At 47.1% G+C, this 22,399-nt stretch overlaps 1 protein-coding gene and 1 long non-coding RNA gene across 6 annotated transcripts in view; one reads left to right on the top strand and one right to left on the bottom strand.

The window, feature by feature from the left end:
- The window catches only part of LOC139276247 (uncharacterized), a 144,977-nt gene extending 144,515 nt beyond the window's left edge, over window positions 1–462 (bottom strand). For both annotated transcript variants that reach the window (XM_070893956.1, XM_070893953.1), the window contains exon 1: window positions 312–462. In XM_070893956.1, the coding sequence (XP_070750057.1) occupies window positions 312–348 (37 nt within the window). In that variant the 5' untranslated portion in view covers window positions 349–462. The remainder of the gene's footprint in view (window positions 1–311) is intronic.
- The window catches only part of LOC139276251 (uncharacterized), a 97,055-nt gene that overhangs the window by 271 nt on the left and 74,385 nt on the right, over window positions 1–22,399 (top strand). Inside the window, exon 1 of one of the 4 annotated variants that reach the window (XR_011595878.1) lies at window positions 568–860. The exons of the other annotated variants lie outside the window; for them this stretch is intronic. This is a non-coding gene — a long non-coding RNA (uncharacterized lncRNA). Of the gene's footprint in view, window positions 1–567; window positions 861–22,399 lie in introns of those variants that run through there. 4 annotated transcript variants of the gene reach the window in all.

The raw sequence follows: 22,399 nt of genomic DNA, 5'->3' as shown, positions 1-22,399 counted from the left end.
AGGCAGGCAGGCATCGGACGATCTTTCCACATTTCGTGCCCGACTTTTTGTTCTGTCCGTCAGTTTATATTTTAATGGTGTTTGGAAAGTATCAAACGCTGCATTCGCGGCGGCTGCGGGGCCCAGAGCGCCGGGCGAGGGGCTGCAGTCTGGCCGGAGGGGTTGCTGCCGCCTTGTCGGCTGCAATTCAGACGCTTTGTGACAAATGGCCAAAAGCATCACCATTTCCGACGGTCTGATCCCATCCACCACACACACCCCGTCAGGCTGGCGGTCTCAGCTCGCCCTTCACCCCGCACAAAGACACTTACCGACAGGCTGCGCCGACGGGGTTCGGTCACACTCCATCCGGCAGCAGCGAGGAGCCCGGGCCGGGAACGGGAGCAGACAGCCCGGGCGAGCGGCACTCTGTGCTCGGTTCTTTTCCTGATGGCGCTGCCTGGCGCCGGCTTCTCTTCACCCCCCCCCCCAACGCCTGTGGAATAACATGACCACATCCATCAGCATCATGGGCTTTCTCGCGAGGAGACATTGCGCTCGCCCAGAATATCAAAGGCGGAAGGAAAGCCACCCTCCCCGCGGCACCCAACCTAGCACATGCACATCGACACAGTCTGGCCCTTCACCGGACCGTTCAACCCGTGCTTACCCCGGACAAGGCTTATTTCTTGACTCGTGTGCGATAATAAACGTGTGCTCCCATTCTATTCACTCACAAGCTTAATGCAAAAAAAAAAGTGAAACATTCGCTTCCAACCGGCCAACAAAGGGCTTTTGATGCCCATGTTCTAAACGCTTTCACTCATTCCGCTTTACTACAATAACAAGCGAAAATGGGAAATCCCAATCTCCGGAAAGAGGTAAACCGCGGCTCCTTTGTACTGTCCGTTCCTTCTGAGGAATGCAGGGAGGTTTGGAATAATTGCCTTTGGGTTTTAAGCGAATTGGCCACAGTTCTGGTATTTGGAAAAAGCTGGTCTGGGGACTTTGTCCCCAGTTCTGGTGTTTGTAAACACAAGTCTGCGGATGAGCAGTAGCCCGACCTCGGGGTCTGTGATGGGGAGGGGAGGCTGGGCAGTGAACAGAGTCCAGCTGTGGGAGGTGATCATTGCTGTTAAAAATCAATGGACTCAAACATCCCATGATGGCCGCTCGTGGTCAGACACAGAATTGGCCCAATGCTTCAGAACATTCGGATTTTCTGACAATCCATCGCCCAACTTGTTATTTATGAATAAAGAGTCTGACTGGATACTGTGAGCTCAAAGTAAAGTGTGACCGTAGTCTTTTATTGCAGGTCTCCAGAGCGTCTCTCCAGCCTGAGGTCTCTTTAAGTACCTGTGCTCCCAAGGGGTTATGGGATTCCTTGGGACTCCAGGGGATGAGCCCTCTGGTGGCTGTACAAAGTTTATACAAGTTTACATATATACATATATAACAACACCTCCCCCCCCTCCAAAGTCAACAGTGTAACTACAAGGTGAGATGATCTGGTTTATCATCTTGGTGCAGATGCTGGTATTGGTGAACCGTCTGTTGGGCCCACACTGGGCTGCTGTGCAGCTGACCTTGCTGGGCTGCCTGGTGTGGTGAGTCCTGCTGGGCTGCTGCGGATGATGGGTTCTGTTTCGTGGCCAACCGCGGTGTCGGTTTCCACTGGCATGTATGTTGGGGGGTCAAAGAAGGTAGGGTCCAAAGTGGGTTGTTCAGGATAGTCTGTGAATCTGAGTTTGATTTGGTCCAAGTGTTTCCGGTCAATTAGTCCATTTGAAAGTTTGACCCGAAACATCCTGCTCCCCTCTTTGGCCACAACAGTGCCAGGAAGCCACTTGGGACCTTGTCCATAATTCAGCACAAATACAGGATCATTGATTTCAATTTTGCGTGACACATTTGCGCTATCAGGGTATATACTTTGTTGAAGCCGCCTGCTCTCTACCTGTTCATGTAGATCGGGGTGAACTAACGAGAGCCTTGTCTTAAGTGCGCTTTTCATGAGCAGTTCACCAGGTGGAATCCCAGTGAGCGAGTGGGGTCTCATGCGATAACTAAGCAGGACTCGGGATAGGCGAGTCTGCAGTGAGCCTTCAGTTACCCTCTTCAAGCCCTGCTTGATAGTTTGTACTGCTCTTTCTGCCTGACCATTGGATGCTGGTTTGAACGGGGCAGATGTGACATGTTTGATCCCGTTGCGGGTCATGAATTCTTTGAACACGGCACTGGTAAAACATGGCCCGTTGTCGCTCACAAGGACATCGGGTAGTCAGTGCGTGGCAAACATGGCCCGCAAGCTTTCAGTGGTGGCAGTGGATGTGCTTGCCGACATTATCTCATATTTAATCCATTTGGAGTACGCATCTACAACCACAAGGAACATTTTACCCAAGAACGGGCCTGCATAGTCAACATGGACCCTAGACCATGGTTTGGAGGGCCAAGACCATAAACTTAGTGGCGCCTCCCTGGGTGCATTACTTAACTGCGAGCATGTGTTACATCTATGCACGCAGGACTCTTAAGTCCACATCGATACCAGGCCACCACACGTGGGATCTGGCAAGCGCTTTCATCATTACGATGCCTGGGTGGCTACTGTGGAGGTCACTGATGAAGATGTCTCTGCCCTTCTTGGGAACCACTACCCGATTTCCCCACAGAAGGCAGTCTGCCTGTATAGACATTTAGAAACATAGAAACATAGAAAATAGGTGCAGGAGTAGGCCATTCGGCCCTTCTAGCCTGCACCGCCATTCAATGAGTTCATGGCTGAACATGCAACTTCAGTACCCCATTCCTGCTTTCTCACCATACCCCTTGATCCCCCTAGTAGTAAGGACTTCATCTAACTCCTTTTTGAATATATTTAGTGAATTGGCCTCAACAACTTTCTGTGGTAGAGAATTCCACAGGTTCACCACTCTCTGGGTGAAGAAGTTTCTCCTCATCTCGGTCCTAAATGGCTTACCCCTTATCCTGAGACTGTGACCCCTGGTTCTGGACTTCCCCAACATTGGGAACATTCTTCCTGCATCTAACCTGTCTGAACCCATCAGCATTTTAAACGTTTCTATGAGGTCCCCTCTCATTCTTCTGAACTCCAGTGAATACAAGCCCAGTTGATCCAGTCTTTCTTGATAGGTCAGTCCCGCCATCCCGGGAATCAGTCTGGTGAACCTTCGCTGCACTCCCTCAATAGCAAGAATGTCCTTCCTCAAGTTAGGAGACCAAAACTGTACACAATACTCCAGGTGTGGCCTCACCAAGGCCCTGTACAACTGTAGCAACAGCTCCCTGCCCCTGTACTCAAATCCCCTCACTATGAAGGCCAACATGCCATTTGCTTTCTTAACCGCCTGCTGTACCTGCATGCCAACCTTCAATGACTGATGTACCATGACACCCAGGTCTCGTTGCATCTCCCCATTTCCTAATCTATCACCATTCAGATAATAGTCTGTCTCTCTGTTCTTACCACCAAAGTGGATAACCTCACATTTATCCACATTATACTTCATCTGCCATGCATTTGCCCACTCACCTAACCTATCCAAGTCACTCTGCAGCCTCATAGCATCCTCCTCGCAGCTCACACTGCCACCCAACTTAGTGTCATTCGCAAATTTAGAGATACTACATTTAATCCCCTCGTCTAAATCATTAATGTACAGTGTAAACAGCTGGGGCCCCAGCACAGAACCTTGCGGTACCCCACTAGTCACTGCCTGCCATTCTGAAAAGTCCCCATTTACTCCTACTCTTTGCTTCCTGTCTGACAACCAGTTCTCAATCCATGTCAGCACACTACCCCCAATCCCATGTGCTTTAACTTTGCACATTAATCTCTTGTGTGGGACCTTGTCGAAAGCCTTCTGAAAGTCCAAATATACCACATCAACTGGTTCTCCCTTGTCCACTCTACTGGAAACATCCTCAAAAAATTCCAGAAGATTTGTCAAGCGTGATTTCCCTTTCACAAATCCATGCTGACTTGGACCTATCATGTCACCTCTTTCCAAATGTGCTGCTATGACATCCTTAATAATTGATTCCATCATTTTACTCACTACTGAGGTCAGGCTGACCGGTCTATAATTCCCTGTTTTCTCTCTCCCTCCTTTTTTAAAAAGTGGGGTTACATTGGCTACCCTCCACTCCATAGGAACTGATCCAGAGTCAATGGAATGTTGGAAAATGACTGTCAATGCATCCGCTATTTCCAAGGCCACCTCCTTAAATACTCTGGGATGCAGTCCATCAGGCCCTGGGGATTTATCGGCCTTCAATCCCATCAATTTCCCCAACACAGTTTCCCGACTAATAAGGATTATCCTCAGTTCCTCCTCCTTACTAGACCCTCTGACCCCTTTTATATCTGGAAAGTTGTTTGTGTCCTCCTTAGTGAATACCGAACCAAAGTACTTGTTCAGTTGGTCTGCCATTTCTTTGTTCCCCGTTATGACTTCCCCTGATTCTGACTGCAGGGGACCTACGTTTGTCTTTACTAACCTTTTTCTCTTTACATATCTATAGAAACTTTTGCAATCCGTCTTAATGTTCCCTGCAAGCTTCTTCTCGTACTCCATTTTCCCTGCCCTAATCAAACCCTTTGTCCTCCTCTGCTGAGTTCTAAATTTCTCCTAGTCTCCGGGTTCGCTGCTATTTCTGGCCAAATTGTATGCCTCTTCCTTGGCTTTAATACTATCCCTGATTTCCCTTGATAGCCACAGTTGAGCCACCTTCCCTTTTTAATTTTTACGCCAGACAGGAATGTACAATTGTTGTAGTTCACCCATGCGGTCTCTAAATGTCTGCCATTGCCCATCCACAGTCACCCCCTTAAGTATCATTCGCCAATCTATCCTAGCCAATTCACGCCTCATACCTTCAAAGTTACCCTTCTTAAAGTTCTGGACCATGGTCTCTGAATTAACTGTTTCATTCTCCATCCTAATGTAGAATTCCACCATATTATGGTCACTCTTCCCCAAGGGGCCTCGCACAACGAGATTGCTAATTAATCCTCTCTCATTACACAACACCCAGTCTAAGATGGCCTCCCCCCTAGTTGGTTCCTTGACATATTGGTCTAGAAAACCATCCCTTATGCACTCCAGGAAATCCTCCTCCACCGTATTGCTTCCAGTTTAGTTAGCCCAATCTATGTGTATATTAAAGTCACTCATTATAACTGCTGCACCTTTATTTCATTCACCCCTAATTTCCTGTTTGATGCCCTCCCCAACATCACTACTACTGTTTGGAGGTCTGTACACAACTCCCACTAACGTTTTTCATCTTTGCGCCGCTGGAACGGCTTTATCGCTTCCTGCATTTCCACTGAGACACTGGACCAGCTCCCGGGAAGCACACAGTTTTTAACTAGGGACAATAAGGGGTCGTGGCTCGTCCAGGTTCTAATCTGTCAGGCTGCGATGGGTGATTACTCACTCTCAAATGCTTTCATAACCATGACTAAATCTGCAGGCTGCACCATTTCCACCCCCGTGGTGGGCAATGGCAGCCGACTGAGAGCATCGGCACAGTTTTCTGCGCCTGACCTGTGGCAGATGACACAGTTCTATGTGAGCACCTATCTCAGGATGCAGGCCGATGCATTAGTATTTATCCCCTTACTCTCGGAAAACAGGGATATCAGTGGCTTATGGTCAGTTTCCAATTCAAATTTTAGCCCAAACAGATATTGATGTATTTTCTTTACCCCATAAGATACATGCTAACGCTTCTTTTTCAATCATGCTGTCGACTCTCTCAGCCTTAGACAGACTCCTGGATGCATAAGCAAACAGTTGCAATTTCCCAAAATCATTAGCTTGTTGCAATACGCACCTGACGCCATACGATGATGCATCACATGCTAATACCAAACGCTTACATGGATAATACAACACAAGCAATTTGTTTGAGCATAACAATTTTCTAGCTTTTACAAAGGCATTTTCTTGGCTATTGCCCCATTCCCATTCGTCTCCTTTATGTAGTAAGGCGTGCAGTGGTTCTAACAGTGTGCTGAGACCCGGTAAGAAGTTACCAAAATAGTTCAGGAGTCATAGAAACGACCGCAGCTCTGTCATGTTCTGTGGCCTCGGTGCATTCTCGATTGCCTCCGTCTTCGAATCGGTGGGCCTGATGCTGCCCGCCGCGATTCTTCTCCCAGGAATACCAAAGGGCAGAAAACGCTGGTGGGAGCTGTGTACAGGCCACCAAACAGTAGTAGTGAGAATGGGGACAGCATCAAACAAGAAATAAGGAATGTGTGCAATAAAGGTCCAGCGGTTATCATGGGTGACTTTAATATACATATTGATTGGACTAACCAAACTGGTAGCAATGCGGTAGAGGAGGATTTCCTGGAGTGTATTAGGGATGATTTTCGAGACCAATATGTCGAAGAACCAATTAGAGAGCTGGCCATCCTAGACTGGGTGATGTGTAATGAGAAGGGACTAATTAGCAATCTTGTTGTGCGATGCCCCTTGGGGAAGAGTGACCTTAATATGGTAGAATTCTTTATTAAGATGGAGAGTGACACAGCTAATTCGGAAACTAGAGTCCTAAACTTAAGGAAAGGTAACTTCAATGGCATGAGGCGTGAATTGGCTAGAATAGACTGGCAAATGATACTTAAAGGGTTGATGGTGGATAAACAATGGCAAACATTTAAAGATCACATGGATGAACTTCAGCAATTGTACATCCCTGTCTGGAGTAAAAATAAAACGGGGAAGATGGCTCAACCGTGGCTAACAAGGGAAATTAAGGATAATGTTAAAACCAAGGAAGAGGCATATAAATTGGCTAGAAAAAGCAACAAACCTGAGAACTGGGAGAAATTTAGAATTCAACAGAGGAGGGCTAAGGGTTTAATTAAGAGGGGGGAAATAGAGTACGAGAGGAAGCTTGCAGGGAACATAAAAACTGACTTCAAAAACTTCTATAAATATGTGAAGAGAAAAAGATTAGTGAAGACAAACGTAGGTCCCTTGCAGTCGGATTCAGGTGAATTTATAATGGGGAACAACGAAATGGGAGACCAATTGAACAAATACTTTGGTTCTGTCTTCACGAAGGAAGACACAAATAACCTTCCAGAAATACTAGGGGGCTGAAGGTCTAGTGAGAAGGAGGAACTGAAGGATATCCTTATTAGGCGGGATATTGAATTAGGGAAATTGATGGGATTGAAGGCCGATAAATCCCCGGGGCCTGATAGTCTGCAACCCAGAGTACTTAAGGAAGTGGCCCTAGAAATAGTGGATGCATTGGTGATCATTTTCCAACAGTCTATCGACTCTGGATCAGTTCCTATGGACTGGAGGGTAGCTAATGTAACGCCACTTTTTAAAAAAGGAGGGAGAGAGAAAACAGGGAATTATAGACTGGTTAGCCTGACATCAGTAGTGGGTAAAATGTTGGAATCAATCATTAAAGATGTAATAGTAGCACATTTGGAAAGCAGTGACATGATCGGTCCAAGTCAGCATGGATTTATGAAAGGGAAATCATGCTTGACGAACCTTCTGGAATTTTTTGAGGATGTAACTAGCAGAGTGGACAAGGGAGAAACAGTGGATGTGGTGTATTTGGACTTTCAAAAGGTTTTTGACAAGGTCCCGCACAAGAGATTGGTATGCCAAATCAAAGCACATGGTTTGGGGGTAATGTACTGACGTGGATAGAGAACTGGTTGGCAGACAGGAAGCAGAGAGTCGGGATAAACGGGTCCTTTTCAGAATGGCAGGCAGTGACTAGTGGAGTGCAGCAGGGCTCAGTGCTGGGACCCCAGCTCTTTACAATATCCATTAACGATTTAGATGAAGGAATTGAGTGTAATATCTCCAAGTTTGTAGATGACACTAAACTGGGTGGCGGTGTGAGCTGTGAGGAGGACACTGAGAGGCTGCAGGGTGACTTGGACAGATTATGTGAGTGGGCAAATGCATGGCAGAGGCAGTATAATGTGGATAAATGTGAGCTTATCCATTTTGGAGCAAAAACATGAAAGCAGAATATTATCTGAATGGCGGCAGATTAGGAAAAGGGGAGGTGCAACGAGACCTGGGTGTTATGGTTCATCAATCATTGAAAGTTGGCATGTAGGTACAGCAGGCGGTGAAGAAGGCAAATGGTATGTTGGCCTTCATAGCTAGGGAATTTGAGTATGGGAGCAGGAGGTCTTACTGCAGTTGTACAGGGCCTTGGTGAGGCCTCATCTGGAATATTGTATTCAGTTTTGGAATCCTAATCTGAGGAAGGACGTTCTTGCTATTGAGGAAGTGCAGCGAAGGTTCACCAGACTGATTCCAGGGATGGCTGGACTGACATATGAGAAGAGACTGGATCAACTAGGCCTTTATTCACTGGAGTTTAGAAGGATGAGAGGGGATCTCATAGAAACGTATAAGATTCTGACGGGACTGGACAGGTTAGATGCGTGAAGAATGTTCCCGATGTTGGGGAAGTCCAGAACCAGGGGACATGGTCGTAGGATAAGGGGTAGGCCATTTAGGACTGAGATGAGGAGAAACTTCTTCACTCAGAGAGTTGTTAACCTGTGGAATTCCCTGTTGATGCCAGTTCATTGGAAATATTCAAGAGGGAGTTAGATATGGCGCTTAAGTCTAAAGAGATCAAGTAGTATGGAGAGAAAGCAGGACAGAGGTACTGAGGGAATGATCAGCCATGATCTTATTGAATGGCGGTGCAGGCTCGAAGGGCCGAATGGCCTACTCCTGCACCTATTTTCTATGTTTCTATGCTCTCGCCTTGTGATGGATGGGTCGCGCCCCCGGAATTAGGTGGATCTATACTTTTGCTCCTTGGAACTACCCGATGCCTGGTTCGAACAGCGAAGGGAACTTGTTTAAGACCTGGGCACACGAAGTGTTGTCAGCAGACGAGAGTGCTCGAACGTCGTCCCAGTTCCAGCATATCTTTCCCAGCCAGCTCCTGCCGAGCAGTGTGGGACCATCGCCCGGTACCACTCAGAGTGGTAGCTTGTGCACCGCTCCATCGTAGGAGACATTTACAGTAGCACTGCCGATTACGGAAATCAGTTCCTTTGTGTAAGTTCTCAGTTTTGTGCAAATTGGAGTCAAAATTGGCCTTGAGGCCTTGCTGCACCACAATTTTTCGAAAGTTTTTTTGCTCATAATGGACTGGCTCGCGCCCGTGTCCAGCTCCATTGACACCAGGAGTCCATTTAGTTCAACCTTCAGCATTATCGGGGGACACTTTGTGGTAAATGTGTGCACCTCATATACTTCTGCCTCCTCGATCTGAGGCTCTGGTTCATCGTGATCCACCGTGGATTTGTCCTCCTCTGCAACATGGTGGTTTGTAGGATTAACAGGCTTTGCAGCTCGCCTGCACATACATTGGAGGTGTCCCATTGTTGCACAGCCCTTGCAAACGTACCCTTTGAAGCAGTATGAATGGAAACGATGATCATCCCCGCAGCGCCAACAAGGTGTTAATGGCCTTGCATTCATCACCCTTGATGGTAGACTCTGAGACATCTGCGGACGTGCAGCTGCAGGCATGTGGGGCCTGCCCTGTATGTTGCGATTTGAAAACAACATCACTTTGTTCACAGTTCTTGAAGCAGCACTCGTGTGCTGAGAGATTTGCTTAGTATTGTCACTGGTGGCAATGAATGCCTGAGCTATCACTTTGGCCTTACTCAAAGTTGGGGTCTCTACAGTGAAAAGTTTGCAAAGTATCATTTCGTGGCCAATGCCAAGTAGGAAAAGGCTCTGAGCATGTGCTCCAAATGTCCTTCAAATTCACAATGTCCTGCTAAGCGTCTTAGCTCGGTGACATAACTCGCCACTTCCTGGCCTTCAGACCTTTTGTAGGTGTAGAACCGGTACCTCGCCATCAGAAAACTTTCCTTCAGGTTCAGATGCTACCCGACCAGTGTGCACAAATCATTGTATGATCTCTCTGTGGGTTTCGCTGGAGCAAGCAAATTTTTCATGAGGCCATACATTGGTGCCCCGCAGACGGTGAGGAGAATCACCCTTCATTTGCTTCTCCTTACACTTCGTTGTCCACGAAGTATTGGTCAAGTCACTCCACAAAGGTTTCCCAATCATCTCCCTGCGAAAACTTCTCCAGGATGCCCACTGTTCTCTGCATCGTCGTGGTGGGGTTCGTTATCTGTATTTCGTCGCCAGTTGCTATATATGAATAAAGAGTTATGATCTTATTGAATGGTGGTACATGCTTGAAGGGCCAAATGGCCTACTCCTGCACCTATTTTCTATGTTTCTATATTTCTATGTGGCACCTCGTCAAATGCTTTCTGAAAGTCCAAATACACCACACCCACTGGTTTCCCTTTTACCACCCTGTTCGTTATATCCTCAAAGAATTCCAGCAAATTTGTCAAACATGACTTCCCCTTCATAAATCCATGCTGACTCTGCCTGACTGAGTTATGTTTTTCCAAATGTCCTGCTACTGCTTCTTCAATAATGGACTCCAACATTTTCCCAACCACAGATGTTAGGCTAACTGGTCTATAGTTTCCAGCTTTTCTTCTGCCTCCTTTTTTAAATAGGGGCGTTACATTTGCAGTTTTCCAATCTGCTGGGACCTCCCCAGAATCCAGGGAATTTTGGTAAATTACAACCAATCCATCCACTATACCTGCCGTTACTTCTCTTAAGACCCTAGGATACAAGGTCCAGGGGATTTATCTGCCTTTAGTCCCATTATCTTACTGAGTACCATCTCCTTAGTGATTGTAATTGTGTTAAGTTCCTCCCCCCCTATAGCCCCTTGACTATCCACTGGGAATATTGTTAGTGTCCTCTACCGTAAAGACTGATACAAAATATTTGTTCAGAGTTTTTGCCATCTCCATGTTCCCCATTACTAATTCCCCGGTTTCGTCCTCTAAGGGACCAACATTTACTTTAGCCACTCTTTTCCTTTTTATATACCTATAGAAATTCTTAGTATCTGTTTTTATATTTCGTGCTCGTTTACTTTCAAAGTCTATCTTCCCTTAATTATTTTTTTAGTCATTCTTTGCTGGCTTTTAAAAAGCTTCCCAATCTTCTGTCCTCCCACTAGTTTTGGCCACTTTGTATGCCCTTGTTTTTAATTGGATACCGTCATTTATTTCTTTAGTTAGCCACGGATTACTATCTTTTCTTTTACACCCTTTCCTCCTCACTGGAATATATTTTTCTTGAGAGTTGTGAAATATCTCCTTAAATGTACACCACTGCTCATCAACCGTCCTCTACTTTAATCTATTTTCCCAGTCAATTTTAGCCAAATCTGCCCTCATACCTTTGTAGTCTTCTTTATTTAAGCTTAGTACGCTAGTTTGAAATCCAACTTTCTCATCCTCCATCTGAATTTGAAATTCAACCATGGTATGATCACTCATTCCAAGGGGATCCTTTTCTAGAAGATTGCTTCTTAATCCTGTCTCATTAGACAGGACCAGATCTAAGATAGCCTGCCCCTTGGTTGGTTCCATTATATACTGCTCAAGGAACCCATCCCTTATGCACTCCATGAACTCTTCCTCAAGGCTACCCAGACCAATTTGATTTGTCCAATCAATGTGGAGATTAAAATCGCCCATGATTATTGCTGTTCCCTTTTTACAGGTCCCCGGCGCCAAGCCCCAAAACCTCCCGTGGGAGCCGGCGCCTCACAACTTGAGCCTCCTCCGGGAAATCCCCTCCGTGCCTTTCAGTTCTGCGCGGAGGGGATTCCTGTATGGGCTGCTCTTGCACACTCTCCACTTTGCCACCCTCGTCTGCCATCCGGGCACACCATGGCGTACCATCTTGCCGTCTGGAGGAGGCGGGGGTCCCCAATGGAGGACTCTCTATGCTGGAGTCCTCCCTTTATTTATTGGGAACTTGGCCTGGAGGAGTCCGTGCAATCGGTTTTTAAGTCGGTTCACGGACTCCCGGGCCACCTGCAATTTCTGCGGTCTGGAGGAGTCCGTGTTCCACGTGTATGTTGAGTGTGTGAGGATGCAGTCCTTCTTCCAATATTTGAAGGAGCTGCTCCTAAAATTCTGGTTGCACTTCAGTCCCACGCTCCTGATCTTTGGGCACCCTGTGCGGAGGGGAGCGGGCAGTTCGGAAGGCCTCCTCGTAAGACTGTTCCTGGGCATGGCCCAGGTGGCCATTAACTGGCGCAGGCAGCGGACGGTCGAGGGTGTCATTCAGCCTGACTGCGTGCCTCTCTTCTGCGGTTACATCCGAGTCCGGGTGCCCCTGGAGATGCAGCACGTGGTGTCCACTGGTACGGTCACGGTCTTCCGCGAGAGGTGGGCACCGGAGGGACTGGAGTGCATCATCACCCCCGGCAATCAAATTTTAATTTGAACCACTAATGTAAAGTTAATTTGATTAGTTTGTCGGTTTTAGTGCCCCACTAGTAGGCGGCACTTGATTTATTGTTCTACCAAAATAGTTGTATTTGTTTTCAAATTGGATTTATTTATAAGAAAGTACACATTTGACTTTCCAGCAGCAAGTGAATTAATTTAACAACTACTTGAGTAAACAATCCAATGATGTCTGTCACCTGACTCAGATTCTCAAAGATTCTTCGACTGCCACTTTTCACATGTCTGTTTTGAGCTAATAAGACCAGAACATTCTAACTGGCCCTGGGGAAAGATTGCACTTGGTCTAACAACAAATAAAGACATTATTCTGCCTCTTTACTCATTTACTGTTATTAACCAGTAATGGCCAATATTTATCCTTCATAGCAAAATTCCCTGGATTCTGGGGAGGTCCTAGCGGATTGGAAAACCAAAAATATAACGCCACTATTTAAAAAAGGAGACAGACAGAAAGCAAGAAACTATAGACCAGTTAGCCTAACATCTGTCTTTGGGAAAATGCTGGAGTCCATTACTAAGGGAGCAGTAGCTGGACATTTGGAAAAGCATAATTCAATCAAGCAGAGGCAGCATGGTTTTATGAAAGGGAAATCATGTTTGACAAATTTGTTGGAGTTCTTTGAGGATGTAACTGTAAAGTCCTGTCCCCTCAGTACAGATTCACACGAGGCATATAGTGAAGTCAAGGTCACTCTGGACCTGCACCTTTATTTCACAGCTCTGGAATGCTGCACTTGCCTGAGACCTGTCCTTATATACCTGTCTCTTGCAAGTGCACCCCTGGTGGTAAGGTATGCTGGTGGTTACAGGTCATATCTTATTACAGTCATGTATAGCATGTTAGGATACAGTTATATATAATAATGTAAGATACATGACATCACCCTCCCCCAAGGTCTTATTGTCTTTATAGATTCAGTCTCTCAGGTGGTCTACGCTCTCGCATGGAGCGTCTGAGTTGTGGTTCAGTTGTTTGCATTGGTGTCTGTTTTTCTTTGGGTGTGGTTGCTGGTATCTCGCCTGGGCTGTCTGTTTCGATTGGTGTGATTGTTGTTGACTCGCCTGGGCTGTCTGTCGGGATTGCCCTTTCCTCAGGTTGTTCCCTCTGTCTGTCCACCAGGTGTGGTGCGAGTTCCACATTGTAGTCTGCCTTTGGTTCCGCAGTGTTGTTGGTAAATCTGCTTTTGACTTGGTCTACATGCCTCCGGCAGGTTTTGCCATTGTCCATTTGTACTACCAGTAGCCTGTTTCCTTCCTTGCCCGTTACTGTCCCTGCAAGCCATTTGGGACCCCTGCCATAGTTCAGTGCAAACACTTTGTCCCCTATCTCATTCCATCTCCCCCCTCGAATTTCTGTCATCGTACTCAGTCAGCTTACGGTGCTTTGCCTCAACGATTTCATGCATGTCTGGGAGGATTAATGAGAGCCTTGTTTTTAAAGTCCTTTTCATCAACAGTTGTGCGGGGGTGATCCCAGTCAGTGAGTGCGGACGAGATCTGTATGCCAGCAGAGCTGCCGTTTTTTTGCACATGCGGGCCAAATGCTCTGTATATTCACAATTTCTACAAACAGCCTGCTGAAATCGACATCCCCTTGACGAGTGCCCACCCCCACACCTCCAGCACAGACCTGTTCCATTGTTCAAAGTGTTTCCAAAGAATGAGCTGCGTCTGGCTGATCTCTCTTGAGCTTCTCTCAGTTTGTAGTTGATTGCTCGCATTGTGGGTTGATGAGGTGTGAACGGCCGTTCCTGTGGCCCTTGATGGCTTCTGCCTGCTGTCGAGAGCCTGTTCTCCCGGTTTTGTCTGTGTGTGGGGGTAGCAGCTTGTTTAGTGCTGTGAACTTCTTGATCCGATATTTCGTTAGTTGTCGTACCTGCATTGTAAATCAACCTCGTTTCTTCTTCCCCCACCAAGAATGTCTGTGCAACCAGTGCTGCTGCCTCTAAGGTCAGGTTCTTGGTCTCTATGAGATTTCGGAATATGCCTGCGTGGCCTATTCCTTCAATGAAAAAGTCTCTCAGCATTTCTCTCCTCAGTTCATCGGAGAACTCACATAAACTAACCAACCTCCGAAGTTCTGCCACAAAGTTGGGTATGCTCTGGCCCACACAGCGTCTGTAGTTGTAGAACCTGTGTCTGGCCATGTGTAGGCTGCTCGCTGGCTTCAGGTGGTCTCTTACCAGTGTGCTCAATTCTTCAAACGATTTGCTTGCTAGTTTCTCAGATGCCAACAGATCCTTCATTAAAGCGTATGTTTTCGAGCCACAGCTGGTCAAGAGATGGGGTCTTCTCTTGTCTGCCTTAACATCGCCTAACCAGTCTTTGGTTACAAAGCTTTGGTGGAGCCTTTCTATAAAGTCCTCCCAATTGTCTCCCGCATTGTACTTTTCATCTGATCCATTGTTCGCCATTCTGTAGATTCTGTAATCCCGTAACCCGAAGCCACTGTAAAGTCCTGTCCCCTCAGTACAAATTCACACGAGGCATATAGTGAAGTCAAAGTCACTCGGGACCTGCACCTTTATTTCACAGCTCTGGAATGCTGCACTTGCCTGAGACCTGTCCTTATATACCTGTATCTTGCAAGTGCACCCCTGGTGGTAAGGTATGCTGGTGATTACAGGTCATATCTTATTACAGTCATGTATAGCATGTTAGGATACAGTTATATATAATAATGTAAGATACATGACAGTAACGAGCAAGATGGATAAGAGAGAACCAGTGGATGTGGTGTATTTGGATTTCTAGAAGGCATTCGATAAGGTGTCACATAAAAGATTACTGCACAAGATAAAAGTTCACAGTGTTGGGGGTAATGGATAGAAGATTAGCTAACTAACAGAAAACAGAGAGTCGGGATAAATAGGTAATTTTCCGGTTGGCAAACAGTGACTAGTGGGATGCCGCAGGGATCAGTGCTGGGGCCTCAACTATTTACAATCTATATTAATGACTTGGATGAAGGGACCGAGTGTAATGTAGCCAAGTTTGCTGATGATACAAAGATGGGTGGGAAAGCAAATTGTGAGGAGGACACAAAAAATCTGCGAAGGGATATAGACAGGTTAAGTGAGTGAGCAAAACTTTGGCAGATGGAGTATAATGTGGGAAAATGTGAGGTCATCCACTTTGGCAGAATAAATAGAAGAGCAAATTATAATTTAAATGAAGAAAAATTGCAAAGTGCTGCAGTGCAGAAGGACCTGGGGGTTAGTATGCAGGTACAGCAAGTAATCAGGAATGCAAATGGAATGTTGGCCTTTATTGCAAGAGGGATAGAGTATAAAAGCAAAGAAGTCCTGCTACAACTGTACAGAATATTAGTGAGGCCACACCTAGAGTACTGCGTACAGTTTTGGTCTCCATATTTAAGGAAAGATATACTTGCATTGGAGGCTGTTCAGAGAAGGTTCACTAGGTTAATTCCTGAGATGAGGAGGTTGACTTATGAAAGTAGATTGGGCCTATATTCATTGGAGTTCAGAAGAATGAACGGTGATCTTATCGAAACATATAAGATAATGAGGGGGCTCAACAAGGTGAATGCAGAGAGTATATTTCCACTCATAGGGGCAACTAAAATGAGGGGACATAGTCTCAGAATAAAGGGCCGCCCATTTAAAACTGAGATGAGGAGGAATTTCTTCTCAGAAGGTTGTAAATCTGTGGAATTCTCTGTCCCAGAAAGCTGTGGAGGCTGGGTCATTGAATATATTTAAGGCGGAGACAGACAGATTTTTGAGCAATAAGGGAATAAACGATTATGGGGAGCGGGCAGGGAAGTGGAGCCGAGTCCAGGATCAGATCAGCCATGATCTTATTAAATAGCGGAACAGGCTTGAGGGGCCAAATGGCCTATTCCTGCTCCTATTTCTTATGTTCTTATGTTCTCAACCAACATCACTAATCAGTTAATCTGCTCATTATTACATTGCTGTTTGTGGGAATTCCTGTGCGCACATTGGCTGACCACTACTTCAGGATCTAGCATAAGCGCATCTAAACACGGAAATCCTGGAGTTGTGGCCAATCATTCACTGCTCTGAAACTGGCTGCATTATGGCTCCCCTCCCTCTTGTGCCCCCCTCCCCCATTGGGCTTTTCTACAGTAATATCACTGTTAAATACCCCATTAAAAGTTATGCCTTGTTGGATTAGGTGTAACTGGGGTTTTAACAGCATATTGACTGCTAAGCAAACATTATAGCCCTGAAAAAATAATAAAAAATTTTGTGGAGTGTTAAATTTCTCCATTATGATAAAAATGAAAATTTTTAAGATACTTTAAAAAATATAGATATTTTCATAGTTTGTTCATATTTATTTCAGGTTTACCTTTTCCCTGAGAGCCCCAAATTTTGTTTTGCTCTCGAACATTTTTTAAAAGTCAGAATAAAAGGAGCTTCTTCACTTCCTGTTTCTCAATGTGTGAGAATACTGGATTGTGATTGGCTACAGACGCTCTCGGGATTCCCCATCATTTAACACTGAAATCACTTGTGTGTCAAAAAAGGCAAACTTCTCGCCACACAGATTCCAAGATGTTCGTGGGCTGCTTTCTTCGGGGCAAATGCCTTTGCTTTGTCGCTGACCACAAATTCCGGCCTTTTACTTGTGCTTGGTGACAACCGGGGCAACTCAGTGTCATCTTATCGGCTCAATTAAAAAAGGCCACGTTTTAACTCTGGGCGGGCGGGTATTGGGGTGAGTTCAAAATAGGCCCCAGAAAATAGGCTTGGGTATTTAACTCCCCGGCCTCATTAAAATCTCACTGGACATTTTCCCCCTTGATTCACTGACATAACAAAAAACCCGCACACTAACATAGAAACATAGAAAATAGGTGCAGGAGTAGGCCATTCGGCCCTTCGAGCCTGCACCGCCATTCAATGAGTTCATGGCTGAACATGCAACCTCAGTACCCAATTCCTGCTTTCTCGCCATACCCCTTGATCCCCCAAGTAGTAAGGACTACATCTAACTCCTTTTTGAATATATTTAGTGAATTGGCCTCAACAACTTTCTGTGGTAGAGAATTCCACGGGTTCACCACTCTCTGGGTGAAGAAGTTTCTCCTCATCTCAGTCCTAAATGGCTTACCCCTTATCCTTAGACTGTGACCCCTGGTTCTGGACTTCCCCAACATTGGGAACATTCTTCCTGCATCTAATCTGTCTAAACCCATCAGAATTTTAAACGTTTCTATGAGATCCCCTCTCATTCTTCTGAACTCCAGTGAATACAAGCCCAGTTGATCCAGTCTTTCTTGATATGTCAGTCCTGCCATTCCCGGAATCAGTCTGGTGAACCTTCGCTGCACTCCCTCAATAGCAAGAATGTCCTTCCTCAAGTTAGGAGACCAAAACTGTACACAATACTCCAGGTGTGGCCTCACCAAGGCCCTGTACAACTGTAGCAACACCTCCCTGCCCCTGTACTCAAATCCTCTAGCTATGAAGGCCAACATGCCACTTGTTTTCTTAACCGCCTGCTATACCTGCATGCCAACCTTCAATGACTGATGTACCATGACACCCAGGTCTCGTTGCACCTCCCCTTTTCCTAATCTGTCACCATTCAGATAATAGTCTGTCTCTCTGTTTTTACCACCAAAGTGGATAACATCACATTTATCCACATTATACTTCATCTGCCATGCATTTGCGCACTCACCTAACCTATCCAAGTCACTCTGCAGCCTCATAGCATCCTCCTCGCAGCTCACACTTCCACCCAACTTAGTGTCATCCGCAAATTTGGAGATACTACATTTAATCCCCTCGTCCAAATCATTAATGTACAATGTAAACAGCTGGGGCCCCAGCACAGAACCTTGCGGTACCCCACTAGTCACTGCCTGCCATTCTGAAAAGTACCCATTTACTCCTACTCTTTGCTTCCTGTCTGACAACCAGTTCTCAATCCATGTCAGCACACTACCCCAATCCCATGTGCTTTAACTTTGCACATTAATCTCTTGTGTGGGACCTTGTCGAAAGCCTTCTGAAAGTCCAAATATACCACATCAACTGGTTCTCCCTTGTCCACTCTACTGGAAACATCCTCAAAAAATTCCAGAAGATTTGTCAAGCATGATTTCCCTTTCACAAATCCATGCTGACTTGGACCTATCATGTCACCTCTTTCCAAATGCGCTGCTATGACATCCTTAATAATTGATTCCATCATTTTACCCACTACTGAGGTCAGGCTGACCAATCTATAATTCCCTGTTTTCTCTCTCCCTCCTTTTTTAAAAAGTGGGGTTACATTGGCTACCCTCCACTCGATAGGAACTGATCCAGAGTCTATGGAATGTTGGAAAATGACTGTCAATGCATCCGCTATTTCCAAGGCCACCTCCTTAAGTACCCTGGGATGCAGTCCATCAGGCCCTGGGGATTTAACGGCCTTCAATCCCATCAATTTCCCCAACACAATTTCCTGACTAATAAGGATTTCCCTCAGTTCCTCCTTCTTACTAGACACTCTGACCCCTTTTATATCCGGAAAGTTGTTTGTGTCCTCCTTAGTGAATACCGAACCAAAGTACTTGTTCAATTGGTCTGCCATTTCTTTGTTCCCCATTATGACTTCCCCTGATTCTGACTGCAGGGGACCTACGTTTGTCTTTACTAACCTTTTTCTCTTTACATATCCATAGAAACTTTTGCAGTCCATCTTAATGTTCCCTGCAAGCTTCCTCTCGTATTCTATTTTCCCTGCCCTAATCAAACCCTTTGTCCTCCTCTGCTGAGTTCTAAATTTCTCCCAGTCCCCAGGTTCACTGCTATTTCTGGCCAATTTGTATGCCACTTCCTTGGCTTTAATACTATCCCTGATTTCCCTTGATAGCCACGGTTGAACCACCTTCCCTTTTTTATTTTTACGCCAGACAGGGATGTACAATTGTTGTAGTTCATCCATGCGGTCTCTAAATGTCTGCCATTGCCCATCCACTGTCAACCCCTTAAGTATCCTTCGCCAATCTATCCTAGCCAATTCACACCTCATACCTTCAAAGTTACCCTTCTTTAAGTTCTGGACCATGGTCTCTGAATTAACTGTTTCATTCTCCATCCTAATGTAGAATTCCACCATTTTATGGTCGCTCTTCCCCAAGGGGCCTCGCACAATGAGATTGCTAATTAATCCTCTCTCATTACACAACACCCAGTCTAAGATGGCCTCCCCCCTAGTTGGTTCCTCGACATATTGGTCTCGAAAACCATCCCTTATGCACTCCAGGAAATCCTCCTCCACCGTATTGCTTCCAGTGGGCCCAAGTTTCGGCCCAAGCACTATGGGCATCTGGTGAAAACGGCGTACCTCTGAGACTTACGTGACCTGCCTGGGCTCGAAGGTGCGCCGGAATATTCTCCAGCAATTCTCCGGTCCTCATGGACCATGGCGTGGAGTGGCGTGGCGCAGCGTAGTCTCCCTGGGGAGGAGACCGCCTGCAGGGGGGCGGGGCTAGGGATCATGCCTTCTTCCCAGAGCCGGCAGCGTTGCGCAGGCGCGCTGGAGCATGCGCGTCTGCGCAATGGCTCGGGTGAGCGTGGGTACCGGGGCGGGGGGAAGCGTGGGTACCGGGGGGGGGGGGAGCGTGGGCACCGGGTGGGGGGGAGGGGGGAGCGTGGGTACCGGGGGGGGAGCGTGGGTACCGGGTGGGGGAGGGGGGGAGCGTGGGTACCGGGGGGGGAGTGTGGGTACCGGGTGGGGGAGGGGGGGAGCGTGGGTACCGGGGGGGGGGGGGGGGTTGGGTACCGAGAGGGGGTGGGGGGCGTGTGGCAACCAGGGTGGGGAGGGGGGGAGCGTGGCAACCGGGGTGGGGAGGGGGGGAGGGGGGGAGCGTGGCAACCGGGGTGGGGAGGGGGGGAGCGTGGCAACAGATGGAGGGGGAAGCGTGGCAAGGGATGGAGGGGGGAGCATGGCAAGGGATGGAGGAGCGTGGGTTGGGGGGCACTCAATGATCAAAGGGCCGGAGGAGGGAGCGTGGGTTGGAGGGAGCGTGGGTTGGGGGGGCACTAAATGATCGAAGGGCCGGAGGAGAGAGCAGGGGTGCCTCCTTCCAGCCTCTCCCACACACCCCCCACACACACACACACCCCACACCCCCTCCCACCCCCCCCCCCGCACACACACACACCCCTCCCATCCCCCCACACACACACCCTCACCACACACCCCCCTCCCCCCACACACACACAACCCCTCCCACCCTCCCACACACACACATCCCCTCCCACCCCCACCCACACACACACATCCCCTCCCACCCCCCTACACACAGACACACACCACACAACCCCCCCCCCCCCCGCCCCGCACTCCTCACTGTCAGAGAGAGAGAGAGATACACTACAGAGAGAGACACTGACAGAGACATCTTCCCTTCACATAAAGGTAGGACTTCTATTTTTTATTGATTGATTACTTATTACTTTGGTCTTGGTGCTTTAGGTGCATGGTTCCTTCTATTTTTTATTAATTAATTGCTTATTACTTTTTGTGCTTTGTTTAGTGCTTGGTGCTTTAAATGTACTGCTTTGTTTAGTGCTCAGTGCTTTAAATGTACTTTGCTTCTTTAATGTTGTTGTGAAGGTGTTTATGGAAAATCCTCTAACTTCCCTTACCCCCCCCTGTTGTGATGTTGATGTGTCCTTTGTGTTTAATGCTTCCCACCTGCCGTCTCTGGCTGTGCCTGCACTAAACTTAACTCTAGGTAAGGTTTTTCAGAACTTACAAAAGTGGACACTTACTCCATCCTAAGTTAGTTTGTAGTAAGTTTTCACTGCCGAAACTTGCAAAACAGGCCTGAATGGCTGGACACACGCCCTTTTGAAAAAAAAGTACCTTACCTAAAGCCAACCTAAACTAACTCACTAGAACTGGAGCAAACTAATATCCGAGAATTGCAATTTCTAACATACTCCAAACTAAACTAGTTGCTCCAAAAAACTAGGAGCAACTCCACCCGAAACTTGGGCCCTATGTCAGCGCAATTCCTGTGGGTCAGCCGGAGGAAACATTAAAGCAGGAATGCAACTCTTAAAGCAATGTCGCATTTCCTTCTGCAAGATTGTTTTTCATTCATTCATGGGATGTGGGCATCGCTGGAAAGGCCAGCATTTATTGCCCATTCCTAATTGCTCTTGTATAGTATTAGGCAGTCCCTTGTATCGAGGATGACCCGCTTCCACACCAAAAAGGGATGAGTTCACAGGTGTTTCAATGAGGGACCCGACATTCCAGGTCCCGAACTACATACTGAAGGGTGGCAGATGCCTGTGCATGGATTCTTTTAACGTGGGGTGGCCGTTGCACACCAGCCACCACACAGGCTTGACAGAGCTAGGTCTTGATCCAGTGGCAAGGGTTTTAACCAAGACGACTGGAGACCAAGCTCTGCTGCACGGACCTAGTGCACACACATGCTCCTACTATCCATAGATCGCAGTGTGGGCTGGCCCGTGCTGCCCCTGGGCCTTCGGCTTTCCTGGGCCACGATCACGACGCCCCTGGGCCCCGATCTCACACTGCTCCTTCTGCTTGATCAAAAATGGAGCAGTCAGAAACAGGACATCAATGAGTTTCCTCTTATCTTGGAGACATCAAATATCAACACTGTTATGGGAAGGTGGTTGTGAGCTGCCTTCTTGAACCGCTCCCACAGTGCTGTTAGGGAGGGTGTCCCAGGATTTTGACCCAGCGACGATGAAAGAAAAGCAATATATTTCCAAGTCAGGATGTTGTGTGACTTGGAGGGGAACTTGCAGGTGATGGTGTTCCCATGTGCCTGCTGCCCTTGTCCTTCTAGGTGGTAGTGGACGTGAGTTTGGGAGGTGCTGCCAAAGAAGCTTTGGTGAGTTGCTGCAGTGCATCTTGTAGATGGTACACACTGCAGCCACGGTGCGCCAGTGGAGAAGGGAGTGAATGTTTACGGTGATGGATGGGGTGCCAATCAAGCGGGCTGCTTTGTCCTGG

This window comes from Pristiophorus japonicus, chromosome 11 (genome assembly GCF_044704955.1).
Source record: "Pristiophorus japonicus isolate sPriJap1 chromosome 11, sPriJap1.hap1, whole genome shotgun sequence".
Lineage (NCBI taxonomy): Eukaryota > Metazoa > Chordata > Chondrichthyes > Pristiophoridae > Pristiophorus > Pristiophorus japonicus.
This window is presented reverse-complemented; position numbering and strand designations above follow the sequence as displayed.